The sequence below is a fragment of the Lepisma saccharinum genome, chromosome 2 (assembly GCF_977018435.1).
Source record: "Lepisma saccharinum chromosome 2, izLepSacc3.1, whole genome shotgun sequence".
Lineage (NCBI taxonomy): Eukaryota > Metazoa > Arthropoda > Insecta > Zygentoma > Lepismatidae > Lepisma > Lepisma saccharinum.
The window spans coordinates 17646015-17667335 of NC_139230.1; the positions used below are offsets into that span (position 1 = coordinate 17646015).

At 35.9% G+C, this 21321-nt stretch overlaps 1 protein-coding gene across 5 annotated transcripts in view; it reads right to left on the reverse strand.

Moving 5' to 3' along the window:
* Positions 1 to 9450: 9450 nt before the first annotated feature.
* Positions 9451 to 21321, reverse strand: part of LOC145983936 (excitatory amino acid transporter 3-like) — a 209216-nt gene continuing 197345 nt past the window's right edge. For all 5 annotated transcript variants that reach the window (XM_083117107.1, XM_083117108.1, XM_083117110.1 and 2 more), the window contains 2 exons: positions 14177 to 14311; positions 9451 to 11638 (listed from right to left, as the gene is read on the reverse strand). In XM_083117107.1, coding sequence (XP_082973233.1) covers positions 11449 to 11638; positions 14177 to 14311 — 325 coding nt within the window. In that variant the 3' untranslated portion in view covers positions 9451 to 11448. The remainder of the gene's footprint in view (positions 11639 to 14176; positions 14312 to 21321) is intronic.

Sequence of the window (21321 nt, forward strand, 5' to 3'; positions counted from 1 at the left end):
TTTTTAAGTAATCTTTGAAAGCCTTATTTTTGACTGTTGAGGTAAATTTATTTATACTAACTGTTTCTAAATGATATACTGTATCTTGCGCCATATCTTTTATTATTCAAATCTAGGTTATTATTATTATTAGTGACAATTAATAGAAATACACATCAAAAGATACTCGCTACTATCATTTCTGTTAAATATAACTCTTAACTCAACCCGTAAACAAGGAGAGAAGGGAACATGAACACATCTAATTACTAATACCTCTTTTATGTCAAATGTTGTATAACAAAAGTACTTACAGAATTTCTGTAGAGCCAATCTTCACATTTTTGTCATCAAGAGCAAGGGGTGTTTCCGGATTGTTGGGTACACTATGGGACAGGTTAAACCTCACTTGCAAAGAGGAACGTTGTTCACTTGATTTCTTCGCCGGAGGGCCATAGACCGATTCGATACGACGATTCATCCTCCGTCTCTGCCTCACCACTGGGGGGTGATGATGCATCCTGCACAGATGAAAGTGCTGGAGACTGGTCCCTGGTAGTCATCTGCAATGAACCTTCATCTGTTGTCGGTGAATTCTCAAGTGTTTCCCTTGGTTCTATTTGCTTAGTAGTGTTGGTTATCGGTAAGCTGGTGTCATCGTCTTTGGTGGACACTGGGCTCTCCATAAATTCGTTAGTACTTTCATCATTTGTGGAACACCCTGTATTGTCTCATCACAAACACATGCAATTGGTTTGTTTTGTTGCTTGGTCGTTACACCTGGGAGTATTGTCGGTTCACTGGTTATCACTTCTTCTGAGCTGTTCAGGTTATATGGGATGGGTCGGACTTTCCCTGCATATGAATTGTCACCCACTCTTGCTGATGATCACTGTCGGTTGGGGCATTGATTGAAGAAGTGTTCCTGGGAATCGCATGCCAAACACGTCTTAGCTTGAACATTATGTGTGACCCCAATACCTCCCTCCACTTATAGACATCTAAGAAGGTATTGAACGGGTCAATGTCATGTCATCTTTACAATTTTTCTGCCCGTGCGTACTGGACATATGTGATCTTCATTATAACTCTCATCTACCAATATATGTATGGTTCCATATTGGCTCAAAACTACTCATATCGGGTCATCGTCTCATTCACTTGGGATCACATGAAGTCGAACTATTACTGTTGCACTGTCCGCCCATGTCATCAAGACTTCGTGGTCAACTTCCAAATCATTATACACATAATATCCATTCGATTGGTTCAACAACCATTCAGACAGAAGCTTCGAAACTAGCTTCAGATACAAACATTTTCTAAAGTGATCTAACTCAATACTCACGACCTGGTCCAGTGTTAGTTTCAATGTGTAGTTTATTCATTGGTGCAATCCCATCAACGTGGGTTTGTCTCTGATGTTGCTGAAATTTATTTTCAGTGTATTGACCCTTTTAATCGCCATTTGACTTCTATGTATTAAACTTCCACAAGACACTTACGTAAAGCACTGGCTATGCATATGCATGGTAGGGAGTTGTACGAGCGATCATTCGCACAACTTCCTTGTATCGCGGTTCTCGCCACTCTGCCTGAGGCACCAGCGATGCCCACTCAATCTTTTTCGGAAGTTGTATTTATACCAAACATTCACATATGTAACATAAAAAAAATCCAAGTTTCCTGGAGTTGATTTGAACTCGCATATATGAGAGATACCAACTGAGCTAGGAAGCTTCATGTAGAGACAGCTTTGTAACTGGTATTCATTGAGGTAGCTTCATTCTATGTAAATAGCACTTCCAAAGCTCTTTTCAACATGAAGCTTGGTAGATCAGTTGCTTTTTTTATTTGATTTTTTTTTTTGATTTTTTTTTTTAAGTTTTAAATTGGTATGGGCGTTGCTTCAAGATCTGATGTTCATGTACTAATTTGAAGCAAGTTGACTGTATATTATTTTAGTTATGTAAGAAACCATTAATGATCAAATTATTGCACATACTCACTCATAACTATTTGCAACCCAGCACAAACGAGTGACATAAAACAAGAAAGTAAAATAGACTATTGACAATAATAAAGGTTATTCACTGAAGGAGATATTTACACTTGTAAATCGTAAAAAAAGTTGCACAAGAAGCGAAGTAAAATCAATCAAACCAATTTCTATGGATGGTTTCTTACTCAGGGTGACTACCAAAATAAGAAATCTAGAATTCACAATGTTTGCATGATCTTTTCTAGACCTGTTTTAGTTTTCTTCATTTATTCCAACTCAAAACTGGAAATTAGCAATTAAGAAAATAAATATTTATTTAATTAAAAGCCCCTACCAAAGGCCAGTTAAGATCAAAACTGAAGATGTATTTAATCAGACAATTAGACTTGCTTTATCTATTAATGCATCCTGAACTGCATTTGACAGACTAGCGAGGCTCTGGCATCTTGACTCTCAGCCAGTAAAATCTTATGTAGGGGCCAGTGTTTTCGTCCCTATAAATTTGAGATTGTTCTGTCACCCATCTTACCACCATTCATCCTCATCTTTGTAATTTGCCAAAAGGGACAGGAGAGAGAAGTAAAATAAACTAAATCATGAATCAATCAAATTCTTGACCACAAGTATAATTTCTTGACTCTTTATTAACTTCTTGACCTACTTGTTCATTTCTTGACTGGTACACACCCTGTTACTAGGACTTATTGGATATCGCCTTTCCATCAAGCACAGAAGAAAATATTAATTTTATGCAAATTCATCTTCAGCATCCCCCACAATAAACCAAAGCGAACAGAAAAGTTATAAAATGTACCATTATAATGCTACAATCATGCAAAATTATGTTGCATTTGGTAATTTGTTAAAAACATACTTCTAGTTAAGCAATATGAGTTTCTAATGTTTCATATACTTATTTTAATGAGGAACTGAAGGCAAGGGGAGGCAGTTATAAAATTTGGGCCTCTTAGACTATCGTTTGTTTTGTGTTCTGGTGACATTCGATATAACAATACATTTAGATTTAACAAGAGAACATTCACCCAAAAGGTTTCCGATGCTGAATTTCCAACTAGTTTGTCAACTATTACTTCAAATGTATTGATTTTCATGTCCAATTTTCCAACAAATTCTACACGACTGTCAAACTCCTGTTCTCTTACTCTTCGTTTTCTTTGCCTTTATTTGTCTAGTTCATAACACAGATACTTAAACCCCCCAATCAATTCATAACTCTCCCCAAGAACTTAGGCATAATTATTGGGTGAATTGCACAAATGTACGTCGATCAAGGTAGCAGGTTCAGTTTGCAACACCTCATTTGTATGTTGCTATCATCACAATATTAAGGAATTTTAATTGTGGATAGTCTTTGTCACTTCAGTGTCTCATTTTTGTGTGACCCCCTGGGCTTGATAACAGAATGTGAGGACATCTATTCCTTGAGGGTTGGCCATCTTTAATAAACTGGAAGTGAAAATTTGAAGGAACCATACTGTTGCCAGGTCATATTGGCATGTTGTACCTTAAAGATATAAAAGTTTTGTGTTGTGTATATTTTGTACTGTGTGTCCAGATGAATAAAGATTTTCAAATGTATTGTCATTATTTTTAGTTCGAGTTTATTCCTTTGACATCTCAATTTAGTGTTTAACAGTAGCTATTACATTGACATTTTCTAGAGGTGTCATTGCTAGTTTCTGAGAAGTGAGAAAATGCACAAGAAATCAGATAAAAACAGTAATTTGATGAAGAGGAGGTAAGTTAAGACCAGAAAAATTCCTTATCACAACAAACTTTTGTTGTAATAATTATTCTCCTTTTATGAAAAACTAAATATGCTGACCAAGGTAGTAATTTATTTTATTAAAAACAAACTAAAACGTAACGTTTCAACCTTCTAGCAAGGTCTTCATCAGACTCTGTATCAAGTACAAAAGTAACAAGATACACAAAAAGGGCTTTATATATACACAAACATTACTCCCTCCAGACTATTAGAAAGTTGTTAGGAACTTTCTAGCAGGTGGCTTTCACTTTCCAACTGTACTTTCACCTAAAAGGCTAAACATAATTACTTTCATATGGAATGTGAAGAGATATTCATATAGAATATCTCACGCTCTTTTTTCCTTCTTTTTTCTCCCTTCTCCTCTCCTCTTTCTCTCTTGTCCTTTCCACTCTTTCTAACACCTTCTTCCATTCTTTGTTTAACTTCAGTCCCCCATTCCAGTTCATTGTCTTCTTCACCTTTCTTTATTTCCTTGGCTTCCTTCCATTTTCTCACTAGCATTCTCTTCTCCCTTCCTATCTGCTTAGCCTCATCCCACTCTATGTCATGTCCTGTTTCTCTCGTGTGTTTAAATATTGCATTTCTCTCTCTCTTAAGTCGTACATCATCCCTATGTTGTTTCGACCTGTCTTCCAGCCTTTTTTTCGTTTCTCCTATGTACACACTCTGACATTCTTTACATTTGACTTCGTAGATAATCCCTTCCTCTTCCTAACAACTTTCTAATAGTCTGGAGGGAGTAATGTTTGTGTATATATAAAGCCCTTTTTGTGTATCTTGTTACTTTTGTACTTGATACAGAGTCTGATGAAGACCTTGCTAGAAGGTTGAAACGTTACGTTTTAGTTTATGTTTTTAATAAAATAAATTACTACCTTGGTCAGCATATTTAGTTTTTCATAATCATGGAAACAAGGCTTAATGGTGTTATTATTCTCCTTTGTTAATGCTCAACAAATATCAGTACCAGCAATACTCATATGTAAATATAATGTCAAATTTATTCCATAACAGTGCCAAGTTAATGTATTTTACTCTGCTTATTTTATGAATAGACAGTATTTAACTATTAACGACAATGTCAGGTTACTGTAATGTGCAAGCACCTAGGTGGCATATTCTGAAAATTTGGCCTGGTTCACAGTAACAATTCTTATTTCTTGTATATATTTATTATATATTAATTAGATATAATAGAAACAAAACACAAATGTAGGCATGCAAGTAAAACAAAAACCGAAGTCTGACAGCTTTAAATTTTCCGCTAATTTCTATAAAGTAGTTTACTGGTGGTAAACCAGATAACATTGGAGAATATGCCACTGAAGTACCTAAATAACAGCTACCATAATTATTTGTTCAGTCCTACTTTATGTTGATTTGCAGCACACACAGTCACAGTTCTATTTTACTGGTTACATATTTAAAATTCCCTAGTATACTAGCATTATGGTTTCGGATGCTTCTCTGCAAACTTATACTACTTTCTAAAAATCTGAGCTTCCTCACCTTCGATGTGTAAAAATATTTTCACCCCAATGTATCTTCATGAATATAAAGGGAAAAGTACAGAGAACTTCAAGAATAATTTTAAAAAATCTAAATATATTCCAGTTTTTCTTACTTTAGAGCATGGAAATAATGTCCCAGCCATTTCCATAACTGATGCATTTGTGTAAAAGTATACATTTCTAAAAAATGTGCTGTTAATAATTAATGAAGTAAAATTTTGTTAAAAATTTTACTGGTGAGGAGTCACTGGAAAATAAGTTGTTAAAATATGCTGCAGATAGAATCTTCAGAAGTATGTAAAAACAAATCTTTTGGATATTTGTGTCCTGAAAAAATAAGCGCACGTGGAAATTCTCAAGCAAACTTCAAAGTTCTTCACCACGTTGAAATTAAAATCCTAGTGTTATTTTTTTAATGATTATCAATGACTAATTGATACAGGAACAATATCCATGGGGAAATATTTCTTGAGACTTTTACTGTTACCATGAAACTAATCCAGTTTTAGTACAACCAAATGTTTAATAACTTGAATAAAACTATATCAAAGCGTTTGAAGATTAATATGGAACAGGGATGTACCTATGAAATGTAAGAAGGTAATATATAACACATGCTATGTGCCAATAATTACGTATGGAGCAGAGACTTTGACAATAACAGAGAGAGAGAAAAGAAAGATGCAGGCAGTGGAGATATAATTCTTAAGGAGTATATTGGGGAAGACTAGAAGGGATAGACTAAGGAATGAGGAGATCGACAAACAGTGGGTGTGGTGAAGCTTCAGGACAGGACAGATCAGCCACAGATAAGATGGATGCAGGAAGACTACCAGTAAGAGCTTACAATGCACAAGGAGTGGGAATAAGGGCAAGGGGGAAACCAAGATGTCAGTGGAAAGAGCAGATAGAGGAGTGTGTTAGGAGAAGAGGACAAGATTGGAACACCGTGGAAAGAGAGGAGTGGTGGAAGACCAGGAAAAAATTGAGAGGCTTGACTTCTATGCCAACCCTGCCAGAGGCAGGAAATTGCAAAGGATGATTATGAATAAAACTGCCATCTTTTGTCTGCAGAGTAAACTAATACAACTGGATTACAATATTCTTGAGTGAGCAGACATTTTTTTTAAATGTAGTTATGTATGTATCCCTTCTGTTTGCCAGACAGCATTAGGTGTTTTGTTCTTCCCATGTGGACAAATTCATTTTCCAACATGGCTGGTCACTCTTTGCCGATTGAAAGACATCCCAACAAAGACATTACTCTTGAAAAGGAGAAATAAATTTTCCATTATGGCGGTTTACTTCGAACATTCCATCCTGTTTGATGTGCCACTAAAGTAGAAAAGACAGATGCCACAATGAACTAATTTAACGTCACACCCAACGACTAAGTTCATTTGACAGTCATTGCGGCCAAAATGCCAGCAATTAGGTCAGTTGGTCACAAATTGGGAAACTAGCAAATTTTTCCAACTTTTTAAATTTGACCTTGAACATAGTTGCCTTCCTCTCCTCAGCAAAATGAATTCTTCCAGATGAGCACGTGTGTGTTTTAAGAGACTGGAGGGAAATATGTATGCAGTTTGTCTTTACTTGTAACTGATGTGAAATCCCTACATTGTACCCCACTTTGATCTGGAAGCTGCATAAGATCTTGCAAAAGATTACTTGATACATTTTCAACATTTGGATATTAGTCTATCTGGTCCATGGGATGGGGATTGGAACATTAGTACTCTCAGTTTCCATTTAAGATGAGAGACTACATTTCGTACATTTCATTTATATTTAGAATACTAGATTACCCACTGAAAATAATGCATCTTCCTAGCGTAATACATCAATGTTCCATGTAGTTCCTATCATAAATCTGTGCATGCTTTTCTTATTTTATATTGCCATTCTTCTTACCAGTTTCAAAAGCCAGAAATCAGGAATGATAGGACTATGCACTGCCCATGTGTTACCCAATGAAAAGCAGCTTGGCAGGCAAAGACTCCCAAGAGCTGTTGTGCCACTGTTTAGTTTTAGTATTCTCGAGCGTGTTACCATGTGATGAAATACAAATAGTTTAGTCTTCAAAAAGATAGGCATAAAAATAAAGGGTGCCCCAGTTAAAAGTAGCCTGGCTCTGGTCAACAGTTACATGTCAAGGATCATGAAAAGAAATGAAGTGTGTGTACTTGCAGATTACAGAAGATTCTGAACATGATGGCCTGCAGAATCAATAGACATCTGGGTGCCTCAACATGTTCTGCTGCACCTTATGCAATTCTGGCACTCCAATATCACAGATGGCAAGGCGTATGTTTTTAATTCAAGATCCAATTTTAGGCTATTCAGTGCAATCAAATCCTTGGTGATTATCCACTTAATGTTGGCCACCATTTCCTCCCCAACAATGCACAATAATTAAAAAAACTTCGACTACTAAAGTAACATTTAGCGATGCCTGGTAATTGACAAGAGATGTATTTTAATCTCTTGTAAAGAAATTTAAATGAAATAGAGATATGAAAGTGTGAGAAGAATTTGGAATGTCAGAAATTTAGGTAAATAGCAGTCATTTGCCTCCTAGACAAATATCTTTGAGCTAGGCTACTTTTAACTGGGACATTCAGTATATCCGAAAACCTGGCAGTTGGGAGGGGCAATTTCCATAATCACCCACCCTGTGGATCCACGCCTGCCATGTCTATGTCAGGATTCAAACCAGGAACAATAAGTCCAAGAATCCTGACACCATATTCCACATGCCAGCCTTTAACAAAGATCCAAAGTGTCCTCTGTGATCACATATTGCTAGCTCTTGACAAAATATGCTGATTCCCATTGGCAATTAATACTGTTAAATGAGAATTCTGACAACCCTATGATAATTTTTATACATTTTTCCTTTCTTGTTTAAACTAAAATTAATTAATAGAAAAAAAAATATACATTCACTGCACAAACTGTGACAGAATGTAGAAAAACTTGCACTTGTGTTACAATAGTAGAACAATTCCAGAACATATCTAAGTGATATTAAACAAACAAGTGCTGGGAAAAACATTGCAAGAGTCTCCTTTCTTTTTTTAAGTCAAAACATCAGGTACATATGTTGAATACACTGTCCTATACAACCAAAAGCAGTCATCGCCTTGTAGTCAAGGGCAGATACCCAGTGGAGGCACACTGCACAGTGGTTTGGATCCCACTTTAAATAGTAGGTCCAGTCCTGATTAACCTATCTGTGCATAAGTGGACCTAAAATAAAAATTCAATCAATCCAACAACAAAAACACTAGATTCATTTGTGTAAAGTCAACATCAAATGAAACTAACATTGGAAGGCACAATGCACAATCACACACTCTCCTGAAACATTACATCTACCTTGATACCTTAATGGTCGTGTGATGCTTGCCTGAAACTAGGGGTGTGCGGGACAGAATTTTTTGGTCGGGATGGGAAAAATTCACCATTTCCCAACAAAGTCAAACTTTTCGGGCCAAAGCTCTGAAAATCTCAAATTCTAAAAGTCATTTTCAACTTAAATGATTGTTTTTGCATTTCTGGAATAAAGACAAACAATTTTCGATAAGTTATAAGACACTTGCAATGCAGAAAACTTCTAGAATTAACAACTTTTTAAAATGACCATTCGGTATTTCCCTGCTACTCAGGATCCCGAAAAGTCGGGAAGTCATTTCCCGAAGTCTGGATCGGCCCGGGAAATTTTTTTCCCCTGACTTTTCGGGATCCTGCACACCCTTATCTGTCACTCATAAAACTATGCTGAACAGAAATAATTTATTTTTAACATGGACTTTTTCTTTATTCTGAAGCTATATTTAATTCTAGCAATCTCTTCAAACTAGTACACATTTAAGAAAAAGAGTTAACTTTACTTCTACTTTTCTCAGAGCCTATCAACAGGTGTCACCGACTTGTCTTGACACTGAAAAGGATAAATTGAGATGGACAAAGCATCGCAAGGAATAATATACCACTTAGATTGCTGTAGCCAAATAATGGCATATATGTGGAAGTGTACTACCATTGTAACAATAAATCATATCAGTTCACTTTCATTGTCACCTTTTCTTCTTTGAAATTAATGGGGAAAATACTGTGGTTCTTTCATTTTTCACTTCTAGTAAAGAGAATAATGCTGAAAATATATTATACATCTTCATCTCAATTTTATATATTTATGACAGACAAAAGTTCCAACCACCACCGAAGAGTTCAAGTAGATGACATCAAAACATATCAACACAACTACAACAAAATTTTGATAAACCAACCAGTTACCCTTAGCAAACGATATAGTTTTTCCATGCAAAATTTAACATTTTAATCCAATATCTTTATTTCAACCGTCAGTACTGGATGCAAGTTTATGTTGGAGGAGCTAAATACTAAAAAAAGAAGAAAAAAAAGAAGACATTATTTGGTGTATTAAGTAGGATTATATTATCCTCTCTTATCAATCCAAGCTATCAACAAATCTGAGCCTTTCATGTAACTTGTGAAAAGAAAACCGAGTTCCAATTACAATTATCAGCCTTACTTTTTAATCGAACCCCAACATTCTATTTTTTATTACAAAGGAGGAGAGAAAATAAGATTGAACTTTAAATTTGCTGTGTGTCTATAGAAAGGCTACACATTTAAAGACCTCAATCATATTTTAATGCAGTTAAAGGTTACATTTGTTTTATTATAAACACTATAGCAATAATCTGTACGATAATTTACAATATAATGCTAAAATTGGCATCATCTTTTGAACATTGGTTTTACTGAGGTACCTCAGTTAATCTGACTATCCTTTTAGGTCAATTATTCATACTTACATTGTTTCCTAATGAATATTTCTTTACAATACATAAAGAAAGTCACATTGAATTCACAGTTTCAATTCCCATATATAATATGTTACATTTTACCCATGCCTATCCTCTAAGGCATTAACAGCCACAGTGAAATTATCACACAGACTGAGCTTACTACTTTCTATGATTATTGAACATTAGCTATTTGTTTGGTACAGTACATTATTTTACATGTAGCTCCATGGGCACAACATGCAAAAGCCACATTAACCACAGCTTAGACAATAGTTGACACATATTCTGAGAATCAGTGGTTACACCACTTACTGTTGTTCCATAGTAGTTTGTAAAAACATTTAAAAATTAAATTTGAACATCAAAATAAACATTTAAGCAGAACAATTGTCAACACAATGCTCATTTTATTTACCTCAACAGAATATTCAATGTTTGTGCAACATTGTCGAGCAAAATTCTTGTTAAATTAGGAAGCAGAAATGCTTTTAAAGTAATAATAAAAATTCATACATGAAACGCATGCAACAATATTATATATACTTTATTCATTGTTAGTATGCAATTTCATTACACAGAATAATAATTTTTAATGTTAATTTAAGAGAATGGAACAAATGTTCTACGTTATTGTACTGGCACGATTTTAAAACACTAGCACATATTCACTCATTCTCTCTGTCTCAAACACACGCACACATACACACACACACACACACATATGTATACATATACATACAAAAATTACATGTTAACACAGTCCATGTTTGTTATGTATTGTCACCACTTTTAATGTGTGATTATTCAAATTATTGTCGAGAGTTGTGCCACACATATTTTTCCATGTGTTTCTAATAAAAATAACTAGCTTTTACAAGATGAAGAAAAAATAAAAAATAATGGACAAACAGTTACTGGGAAGAAGAAAAATATTAATTATTCATTTAATTCCCAGTACCAGAATCCATTACAAAGAACTTAGTAAAACTTTTTGTTTTAAAAACGACACACTGTATCGATGTAATCCATGAACATGGGTACGTTTGTCTTTCACAGAGAGTATCCACGGAGTTCCAGTTTCAAGTTACTGTGTTTGAAGAGATCAGTCTCTTCACCTGCTGTTAACAATCTTCCTTCTGACACCCCTTCAGTGAAGACTTGTTATGACTGTTTTTAAAAGGTCTACAACAATGAACCCAAACTAAGTACATATGTTGGTCTGACATTTCATAGGGCTGATCAAACATAACTAGCAACTTTACCTTTCACTGGACAAAAGAGAACAATTTCCCGAGATTCATTATTCACTTGCCCCGGGTCAGATCACATTGATGTTGTTTGCCAACCTATTTCTTCTACTGGAACTGGTCGTTCTGAGTTAAGTTTTCCATTTAAGGAGTCTGGTTTTTCTGACTCATCGTGGCTCTTTTCCAACTCTTTCTTGCTGAGGTGATGGACCAAACCTGCTCCAAGCGAGTCTCCCAAAACATTGATGGTAGTTCGGAACCGGTCACTGCAAAGAAAGAGGAAGAGAATTTTTAATTCTCTGGTTGAAGGTTTATGGACACAAAATGGATTTTAAGTTTTGAATAGTGCCAGAGATTAACACTGTTCGCATGTCAACTGACCACTAGGGAAGATGGACAAGGATGACATAAATCAATTTGCTGCTTATTGGACAAAAATGTTTAAGAATTTAAAGAAAAGTCTTTACCTGCTATGATGGGTCAACCTGTCTCACAGGGAGACTAGCAAGGTAATTTTTCCAAGGTGAGCAAACTATGCACATTTTCCCCCAAAATAGTGTACTCCCCTCCCAAACACTTCAGTTTTGAAATGATGTTCCTGGAACTCTTTTCTAATATTTAACAATATTACTGTGAATTATCAGTGGTGTATTCCCCCATTTTACTTGTTTTACTGGCAAATACCTAGGTACATAAAAATTGCCAGAAAATTTGAAGTTGTCAGACTTCTGTTTTTGTTTTACTGTGCATGTTTGCACTGGTGTTTTATTTCTATTATTTATTCATAAATAATTGGAAGGGTTACAAAAGTTTATTGCAAGTAAACTATTGAACTTACGTTAATGAAACCAGTGCAGAACGATCGAGGAACACAAACAGTTTGTGTGTGTGTTTTGTTAAGCTGAGAGTTCATATCATTGCTGTTAGGCAACACTCAAATCACCCACATTACTCACAGTGTTCTGTGCAATGTTTTGGTCCCCAAGATCGCTGGACCTTACACCGTATGACTTATTTTTGTGGGGTTTCATCAAAGACAGGGTATTCATCTCACCAATGCCAAGTGATATCACAGCCCTAAAGGATCGATCGTATCATTGCAGAGATATATACTATCGAGAGGCCCATTTTGATGCAAGTGTGGCAAGAACTAGGCTATTGTGTCTATGTGTACAGTGTCACCCATGGTGCACACATTGAACATTTGTAGGTGTCAAAAAAAACTGCATTCCTTGATTGTCCTGGACTGGTTTCATTAACGTAAGTTCAATAGTTTACTTGCAATAAATTATTGTAACCCTTCAATTATTTATGAAACACCCAGTATCTAATTAATATATAATAAATATATACAATAAATAAGAATTGTTGAGATAAACCAGATCAAATGTTCAGAATACACCACTGAATTATATGTGTGAAATATGCAATTTTAGGTTGACATTCATTTTCCAGGGGCAGGGGCCCCTTCCCTTCCCTCTTCCAGATTTCCATGAAGTTAGATGATCCCTGGAAGGGTCACATTTGAAGAATGTGATACCAAATCTGTGAATCTGGCAGCCAAAAATGGAAAACTTGCAAAAGATTGAATTTCCATACATTATTGTTTGAAGAGTTAATACATTAACTTTGGAAGACTATACATGTAGTATCTTAGTATCAGACAATTTTTAAATTAACAGGAATTGTGGAAGAATTTGGAAGAAAATCAATGCTCGAAGACTCCCTAGTTAGAAAAATTTTCACAAAGCATCCCCCCAGTTGTCTCATTGTCACCCCCAATCTAATTTCAAGGCTAGGCCAAACACATCCCCTCCCCACCAGCTAACATTTTTTACTTCAAGACTGGAAAAAAATATAGAGTGAATTATAGTATTTAGTCTTGGGAGGAAAGTTATGCGAAAATCCAGGAATACAAATTATTTTTATGCACTTAAAATCTATTGGAGATAACAGAAATCTTACTGTACGCAAGTACTATATTAGAAATACATTCTAATCAAATCAACAATGAACAGTAGTTCATATAAGCTATTGATTTATAAAAATGAAGCCATGATGTTAAATGTAATTATGCAAAAAGTAATAATAATAATAAATTGTTAATTAGGTGTGCCATGTTATATAAAAAAAGAGTGGCACATCAACACAAGGGAATTATGATAGAATTAGTGACAAAATAATTAAAAATGGACAAATTGATATGTAAATAATAAAGTTTTATATTTATAATTAATCACAAATACCAAACAACTGAAATTGAAAGAAACTATAATTACACAAAACAAATATCTCCATTTTTACGGACTTGTTAAATTTATTTGCCCCAGGCCCCACACCCACCTGGGGCTGGTTCCAACTAAAGTCTGATGGCTGCACAAGTCCTGTCAGAACAAATTTCTTCAATTCCACTCAATACCTTTAGGAAACATGTCCTTTGCAAGGTTAATAATATTTTTATTGGAGAGCCATGAGTAAACTAAAAGAATAACTAATTTTGTAAATATGGCAACAATACCTCTTGCATAAAAATCAGGACCTCCTCGTGATATTGGCCAATTTTCTTGCAAATGCCTTTGTGTTTTGTAATTAAAATTCCCTCCTATAACATTTAACAACATTTTGCCAATGTTCATTATGATCCCTAATAATAATAATAAATACTCTTGTTCAGATCCTTGTGGCAAGTACCAGGACCCCTTGCTAGGAAGTATAAGGATTTAAAATATAACATGAATGGACGAGGGGGTGGAGAAAGTTCTTACAAATAATAAACTTTACAAATATGTTTAACTTGAACTTACAGCAGCCAATCCACAGCGATAATGAGTGTCACATCTTCTGCAGGAAGTCCAACAGTATCCAGTACCATTACCATAGTTACAAGTCCAGCTTGAGGTATACCTGCAGCTCCAATACTGGCAGCTGTGGCTGTGATACTACAAAAGAAACAAATTTTGTTTTACCCTAAAAAACATCAATAAGTTAAGAAATTTTAATAAATTACCAATAGTGTACACATATCTCCAAAACTAAAGTATGGGATAGTTTCTTCCCCCTATAAAATGGGAAATTTGACTGTACTCTGCAAAATATGCAGCCAGTTGATCATTACAGGGTGGCTACAAACAAGCAGAAATAAAATTCCCCGACTTTTCCAGGTTTTCCTGGACAAAATTTACATTTTCCCCTGACAATTACAAACTAAACTAAATTGATGTTTTTGCAAATGGAAATAATAAACTCTTACAGATCCAGGTATGGATTTGTTAAGTACCAATATTATCTTCTATGAAATTGACTTCATTTCTCTATTCTCTAGGATTTGAATTCAAACTGCAAAATAGTGAATTTGGAAAATTATTACAATTCACAAGCTAGGGAAGGATTACTGAATTTTATCATATGCAGTAAGTTTAAAATAAAATACTTGTTTATTTTTAAAGTTACGACCAAATGAGATTAGAGTAAAGAGTGATTGATTAAGAAATACATTTCGTAATTTATCAATCTCCTTAGCCATTCTCGGTAGGTATTATATGTTGGTATTTCCACTGAGGTTTGGAACCCTCTGCTCAAGTGTGGACTCATTTTTTGATGCATAAAGCTACTTCTCTCTTCTCTGTAAAGAGAAACAACTAACTCTTGCATATAAGTGAAACAACTGAATGTACAAAAGAAAGTGTCATATTTCCTTCCATTATCAATGGGATTTCTGCTTCAGTACAGTATATCCAAGTGAAGTACTGTGAAACTGACAACAAGCAGTTATACCATTATTGCCGACGAAAAGAGTATGTAGGTATTAGAAATTTAACACAATCAATTTATAGATTTGCACTGTATAGGTACCTGATTTAGCTAATGAAAGATTAAAACAGGAACACTCTGTTAATAACAGCTTCTGAAAGTTCATATACGAGGGGCGTCCTGAAAAAAGCTCCAATGTTGCCTGTACGCAGCACTAGTGGTCGGAGAGCAACACACATGCGGGCAGCAAGAAGTGGCATGTAGCTGTAATTTGGTACAGTCGCAATGCAGCCATTTTAGGTCAGTTCTAGCAAAGTCAACACACTAATGTTGCCACAACGTTGTATGTATGTTGTATTTATGATGAATGTTGTATGTAGGGGAACAACGTTGTGATAACGTTGCATCAACGTTACAAAAAAAACATTCCACTGAATACGCTTTAGTTTGGTTGGTCACCACCATGAGCACCACAGGCGTCAGATCGGAGTGTTTTGTTTAATCTGAATTTGTATGTGCACTGACCACCAAACCTTATATTTCCTACAGCATACACTAGATGGCAGTGCAACTCAAATTCAAAACAAACATAACTTTTAGTAACACAAAAACTTCAATTGTAATTAGTGAAAAAATGTGTTTTATTATCCTTCGAAAGATGTGTGAATATTGAAGTTGTAAGGAAGATCAGAAAATGAAATATGTTTAATACAAGTGAAACTCCCATGATAAATATTTTTATCCCAGACTATATAATCAGGAGCTAAGTGCTGCAAAAAGAAACCTATTACCAGGTGTAGTTAGAGATTTGTTAATTCATGAAAATCTCCAGACTAACAATTGTCTATTTTGGTGGAGCAGGAAAAGTTTCTATAATATGTAAAGAGAAACTGTGACGTTGCAAACATATGTAGTATATATAAAAATGTGCAAGATTGCTAATAGCTTACCATGTGAAATAACCATATTTTAAATGTGCATTGTTATATTCGTAAATTACACAGGCAGCAAGGTAATGTTGCAAAAAAGTTGTGGCAATGTTGCTACATAATGTTCAGTATATGTTGCGACAACGTTGTCAACCAACATTGCAGCAACGTTGAAATAAATGACCCTTGAATGTTGACACAACGTTTTCGCAACGTTGTATCAACATACATTCAACGTTGTAACAATGTTAGGTATGTTAGGGGCTAACGTTGCCACAACATTGTTTTAACATTACCTTGTTGACTGGGAGGTTAAAGATTGTAGCTCTCATACAGTCTCCCACTGACTGATGTAGCATATGTGTAGTAATCATATGTTTGCATGCTCAAAATTTGGCACAGAGCCACCAGCAATCGTGTGAGGTGTGCAGACCAGATGTCGTGAGTGATAGTATGGTAAGACGATGGTGCAGACAATTCACGGAAGGCCAATTGAATGTGCACAACCCCATACAGCTGAGTACACATGGGCCCTTTGCATAACTTCAGGTGAGAGATCTTGGACCACTCCCTGTACAGCCCTGACCTTGTATGTACAGACTCCTCTCTTTGTTTAACTGTAAAGGTTTCTGGCAGGACAAGGATTTGACAGCTACAGTGCGGTAGAGATAGTTCCAGTCTTTGCTGTTAGACACATATGCCATGGGCATACAAAATTTAGTGCCATGCTACGACAAATGCCAGAACAACCGTGGTGATTATGCCGAAAATTAGGTTAGGACACACTGTTACTAATGCAATAAAACACTACTGATATTCTTGTTTTATTTATGACTAATCGGTAGGGACCTTGATTTCTTGTTATATATTTTTTTCAAATTGGTGTAATTTTTACTATTCGGTGTTATTTTACCAAAATTCACATTATCATTTTAGCGCATTTTCTGGCAAATACCTGAAATTATACCTTCATGTTGTTTTAAAACTACTGTTTCAAATTGTAAGTCACATGGCCTATGCCTGTTTGTGAGAGTTTGATAGCTTGGAAGTTTTTTTTTGGAAAAGTTATTTTCCATAACCCCTTTTTAATTTTAAGGTAAGGGTTATAGATAATGGAATTTTCCCCATATATACTGAAGGGTGCATAATGACCATAAGTGGTGACACACCCAAAAATTTTAAATCAATTAATTTTTACGTGACAGATACCAATATATTATGGCATTATCTTTTTTTGACTTGTTGTTGTAATGTTTCCCAAAATTCGTGTTTCTGTTTTAGAACATTTTTCTGCCAAATATACCAAATCTTATACTTTCATTGTGCTTTTTAACTATTATCTTAAATTGTAGGTCACATGGTCTTATGCATTTTCATGACAGTTTGATATGTTGGAACAGATTTTTGAGAAAGTAAAAGTAAAATGCTCCCCTATGCTTTGCACCAAGCTATGAAGACATCTAGGGGGTGTGCAGTTAGGGCCCCATACTTTCTTGATCATGGTTGAAGATGGGGGTGATATGATCAGCACCATTCTCCTGGCTACCTTTACCCCCCCCCCCCCCCCAAGTTTCCTCCAGGTACCCACTTGATATGACGCTGGGTGGGCGCCGGAGCAGTTTGAACAGGTGGAAAAGATCCCGGTTGTCCCCCTCTGGGGATCAGCCCCTGGCCTCTAGCAGGTAGTCAGACACCCTAACGACTGAGCTCCATTATTTCTCGCTAGACAAATGCCGATGGTGTGCACTTAGCTTGGTAATTCAAAACAGATCTCGCGCTACAAATACTGAAGATACGGCTCCCTTGTGACGGTAGATACACACTAGATCTCCTGTTAGAACCCTGCCACTTTGCTCTGTGATACAAATTGTTTTGATAGAAGTTGAAAAAATCGTGGGAAATACATAATTTAAAGTGTATGTCTGAATTATTCCATATATAACAAGCATTATAGTTTACTCTTGAATAAAATGTTGGAAAACTTGCACGCTCTATGTACACAAATATGGCACATTTTGTTTCTTTAAGCCTAGAAAAGACAAGAATGTTGGATTTCACGGACTTTTTCGTTGTTTTAGAACATTTTTTAAAATAAAAAAAATTAAAATGCTAAAAAGAAATTTATAGTATAAAAATATAAATCAACGTTTCCACCGTCTTAACAGGGTCTGTTAGAGTGGAAATGTTACATTTTTAGTGTATATATTTTATAAATTTTGCCTTTGTCAGCATTTTAATGTTTTATTAACATGGAAACGAGGCTTAACAGTGTTGACATTTTTTTAAAAAAAAATATCTTTAAAAACTCGCACAATTCGCATTGTATGCCAAATTTGAGTCATTTCGATATTTCGAATGGACGAAAAATGTGTCCAGACATCACTGCACATTCACAAACACAACTTCGCAGCAATTAACTTATTTCATGGTTTTCACGTTTGCGAAAAATCAAGGTCCCTACTAATTGGAACTTACATTCTGGGCACCCCTCGTGTAAATCAGTACATGAAAAGTGAAAATTTAGCAGGGCTGGCAGAGAAAAGTCAATTCTTGAAGAAAGTGATATGCTTTTATGATTGAATGATTCAAGCAAATAGATATTAAAATATTTACGTATTTATTATTAGTATTATATTTCATAATATTGGACATTAACTTCACTCAGTGAGAGATTGACTATCTCTCTCAAGTTTAAACAGACAGGACAGAGGGTGGCGTTAATTTCATTGCAATACTGTTATTGTTGCAGTAAATTTCAGGTTGGGAGCATGCACTTGCTAATTTTTACAACGTTCACCAATGCATATTTGTGTTTCACTTTATCGTGATATTTAATATATATCCCGTTTTGTTGGATTCTTCTTGACATCTAAGAATAGTGCAATGTCATTGTAAACTTGCACGAAACCAGTAATACATCAGGATGATGGAAGAAAACCTTCATAAGCACTGCTACATTAAATAAGGTGAAGGGAGCCAAAAGAGTAATAAAGTTCCAGCAGCATATTTGCAGCCTAAAGCTCTTCTTTATGCATGCGATTTTTGTTGAATGTTCCAGTCTGTAGACATCCAACAAAAATAAATTCCATAAGAGTTCCATGCATACAATTTCTGTCACATGTTGTAGTGAGCCGGACCCTGTGGGCGAGTGGTTAACACATCGCGCTGCGATTCCAAGGGTCCGGGGTTTGAATCCCGCTCGGGCTTGGTTGTTTGTTTGTGAACGTCCATTCATCAATTTCATCATTTCATCACTCATCCCCATCTTCGAAAATTAGCCAAGAGGCACAAAACGCGAAGTAAAATAAACTAAATCAATCAATCAATCATGTGTAGTGAGATACTTTGTCCGGTGGCGATATTCGACAAAAATCGTATGTATCAATGGAGCCTATTTGTTTCAATGTTCCTTCAGTTTGTCCAACAAAATGCCTTACTACGACATCCAAGAACTATCAGACAGCGCCACCTGCTCCCATCCCCTCCATCTGTTGACAGTTGTCCCCTTACTACTCCCATACGGACAAGAAAAAATTATAATTCAATGCATTTTCCACGGAATATTTAGAGGCTTAACACATTTTTCTGTACCCGAAATTCTAATTTTCTCTCTCTCTCTCTCTCTCTCTCTCTCTCCCTCCCTCCTCCCCTGCCATCACTGGTTTCTGGTGCCGTGGTTGTGTTGTGCATTAAAGGGGCCTAAAGTTGAGGCCGAAACTTAGCAACAAGATTTCCTGTTCCCATGCAGAGTCCCATAAAGACATATAAAAAAAAAAGCCAATCAAGACAAAATTCCCTGACATTTCCCAGACTTTTTTTGACATCTCGAATTCCCTAAATACTCCCAGTTTTCCAGGTCTGTCGCCACCCTGTCATTAGTGTCCATACCAACTTTCTGCACACCAATGGTGGATCCCAGCATACTATGATGCCAGGTGTCCCAGTCTGGGCATGGATGTTCTTTTTGAGGTCCCTTCATCAATTTCATCATATCATCACTTATTCTCATCTTCACAATTAGCCAAAAGTGGCAGAGAATCAATTCTAATCTACACTTGCTGTGTTTTATGTAAACAATATGTAGTGCTGTAAACAGGAACCAAGCTGACTTTCATGTTCTGGAGATTAGAGTATTCTTTCACAAAACTAGAGGTCCAAGGCTGGAATAGATGCACTGTATTGTATGAAATTATCATAATTCATCCAGTTACTATGGTAAACTGAACTATAAGATGAGTAGTAAAGTGAATCACCAAAGAAGCAAAAACCTATTCTCTCAATGTGTGTGCAGTTCAATTCCTCTTTTGAGGCATATTGCACAGTGGTTCAGATTCAAATTTAAACTGTAGGTCCAATCTGATCAGCCTATCATGAGCACAAAGCAGATTTAGTCAAGCTTTAGAAAATATTCGAGCCTGTTAAACTTGTGATGAAAGGCAGAACATTAATTCTTCAAAACTATTAGGCATAATAATATCAAAAAATGTGGCAATTGGGACGGCCAATCGCCCATATCACTCTCCCCATGGATCCATGATCACTGCATACCAATATAGGTGGTGCAGGAATCAGTTTGAACACTTGTCTGGCATTGGGAGTCCTATTGCAGTGCTTGATATCCTTGATGTGTTGAGGTGTAGTGGGAACTTTACAGGAATGGTAGACACAACGACATCATCTGAGCAAGTTTAAATGTGGTCAGCATATTGGAACACTGTATCAAGGGTGTACTGTAGGAAGTACTGCAAATGAAGTGAGAATTCACTGCAGCATTGCGTCAAGGCTGTGGTCAAGGTGCAGAACAACTGGAAACCTGTCTAAATGCAAGAAAATAGGCAGCTGGGCAGAGTTCAAGTGTCGGAACTTCTCTCTGGGGCACTTTTGTGTTATCCCTGACCTTGTGAGCAAATACTGTAAGTTTGTATCACATGGATTACAAAGACAAACTCTACAACGAGATATTTCATTCTCTTAAACCTCCGAACACATGGGGTTGTGCTCCAATTTGGCAACATTGCGAACTTCTGCCACCTGCATAATCTCTTGGCCGTGCATTTAGATTGCTGGAGGAGGTCATCCATCATGAACCTCAGGCTATCTGGAACTATGGAGTAACCCCGTACATTTGAGTAATCAACCATTTGACAGTACTGGTGGGACATACATATGTTACACCAAACCATGGCATGTGATTAAGTTATATCTCTGTACTCTGTGTGCACGTTAAACTGGCTTGTTTAATGCATACGAACCTTGAAGTAAATGCACAG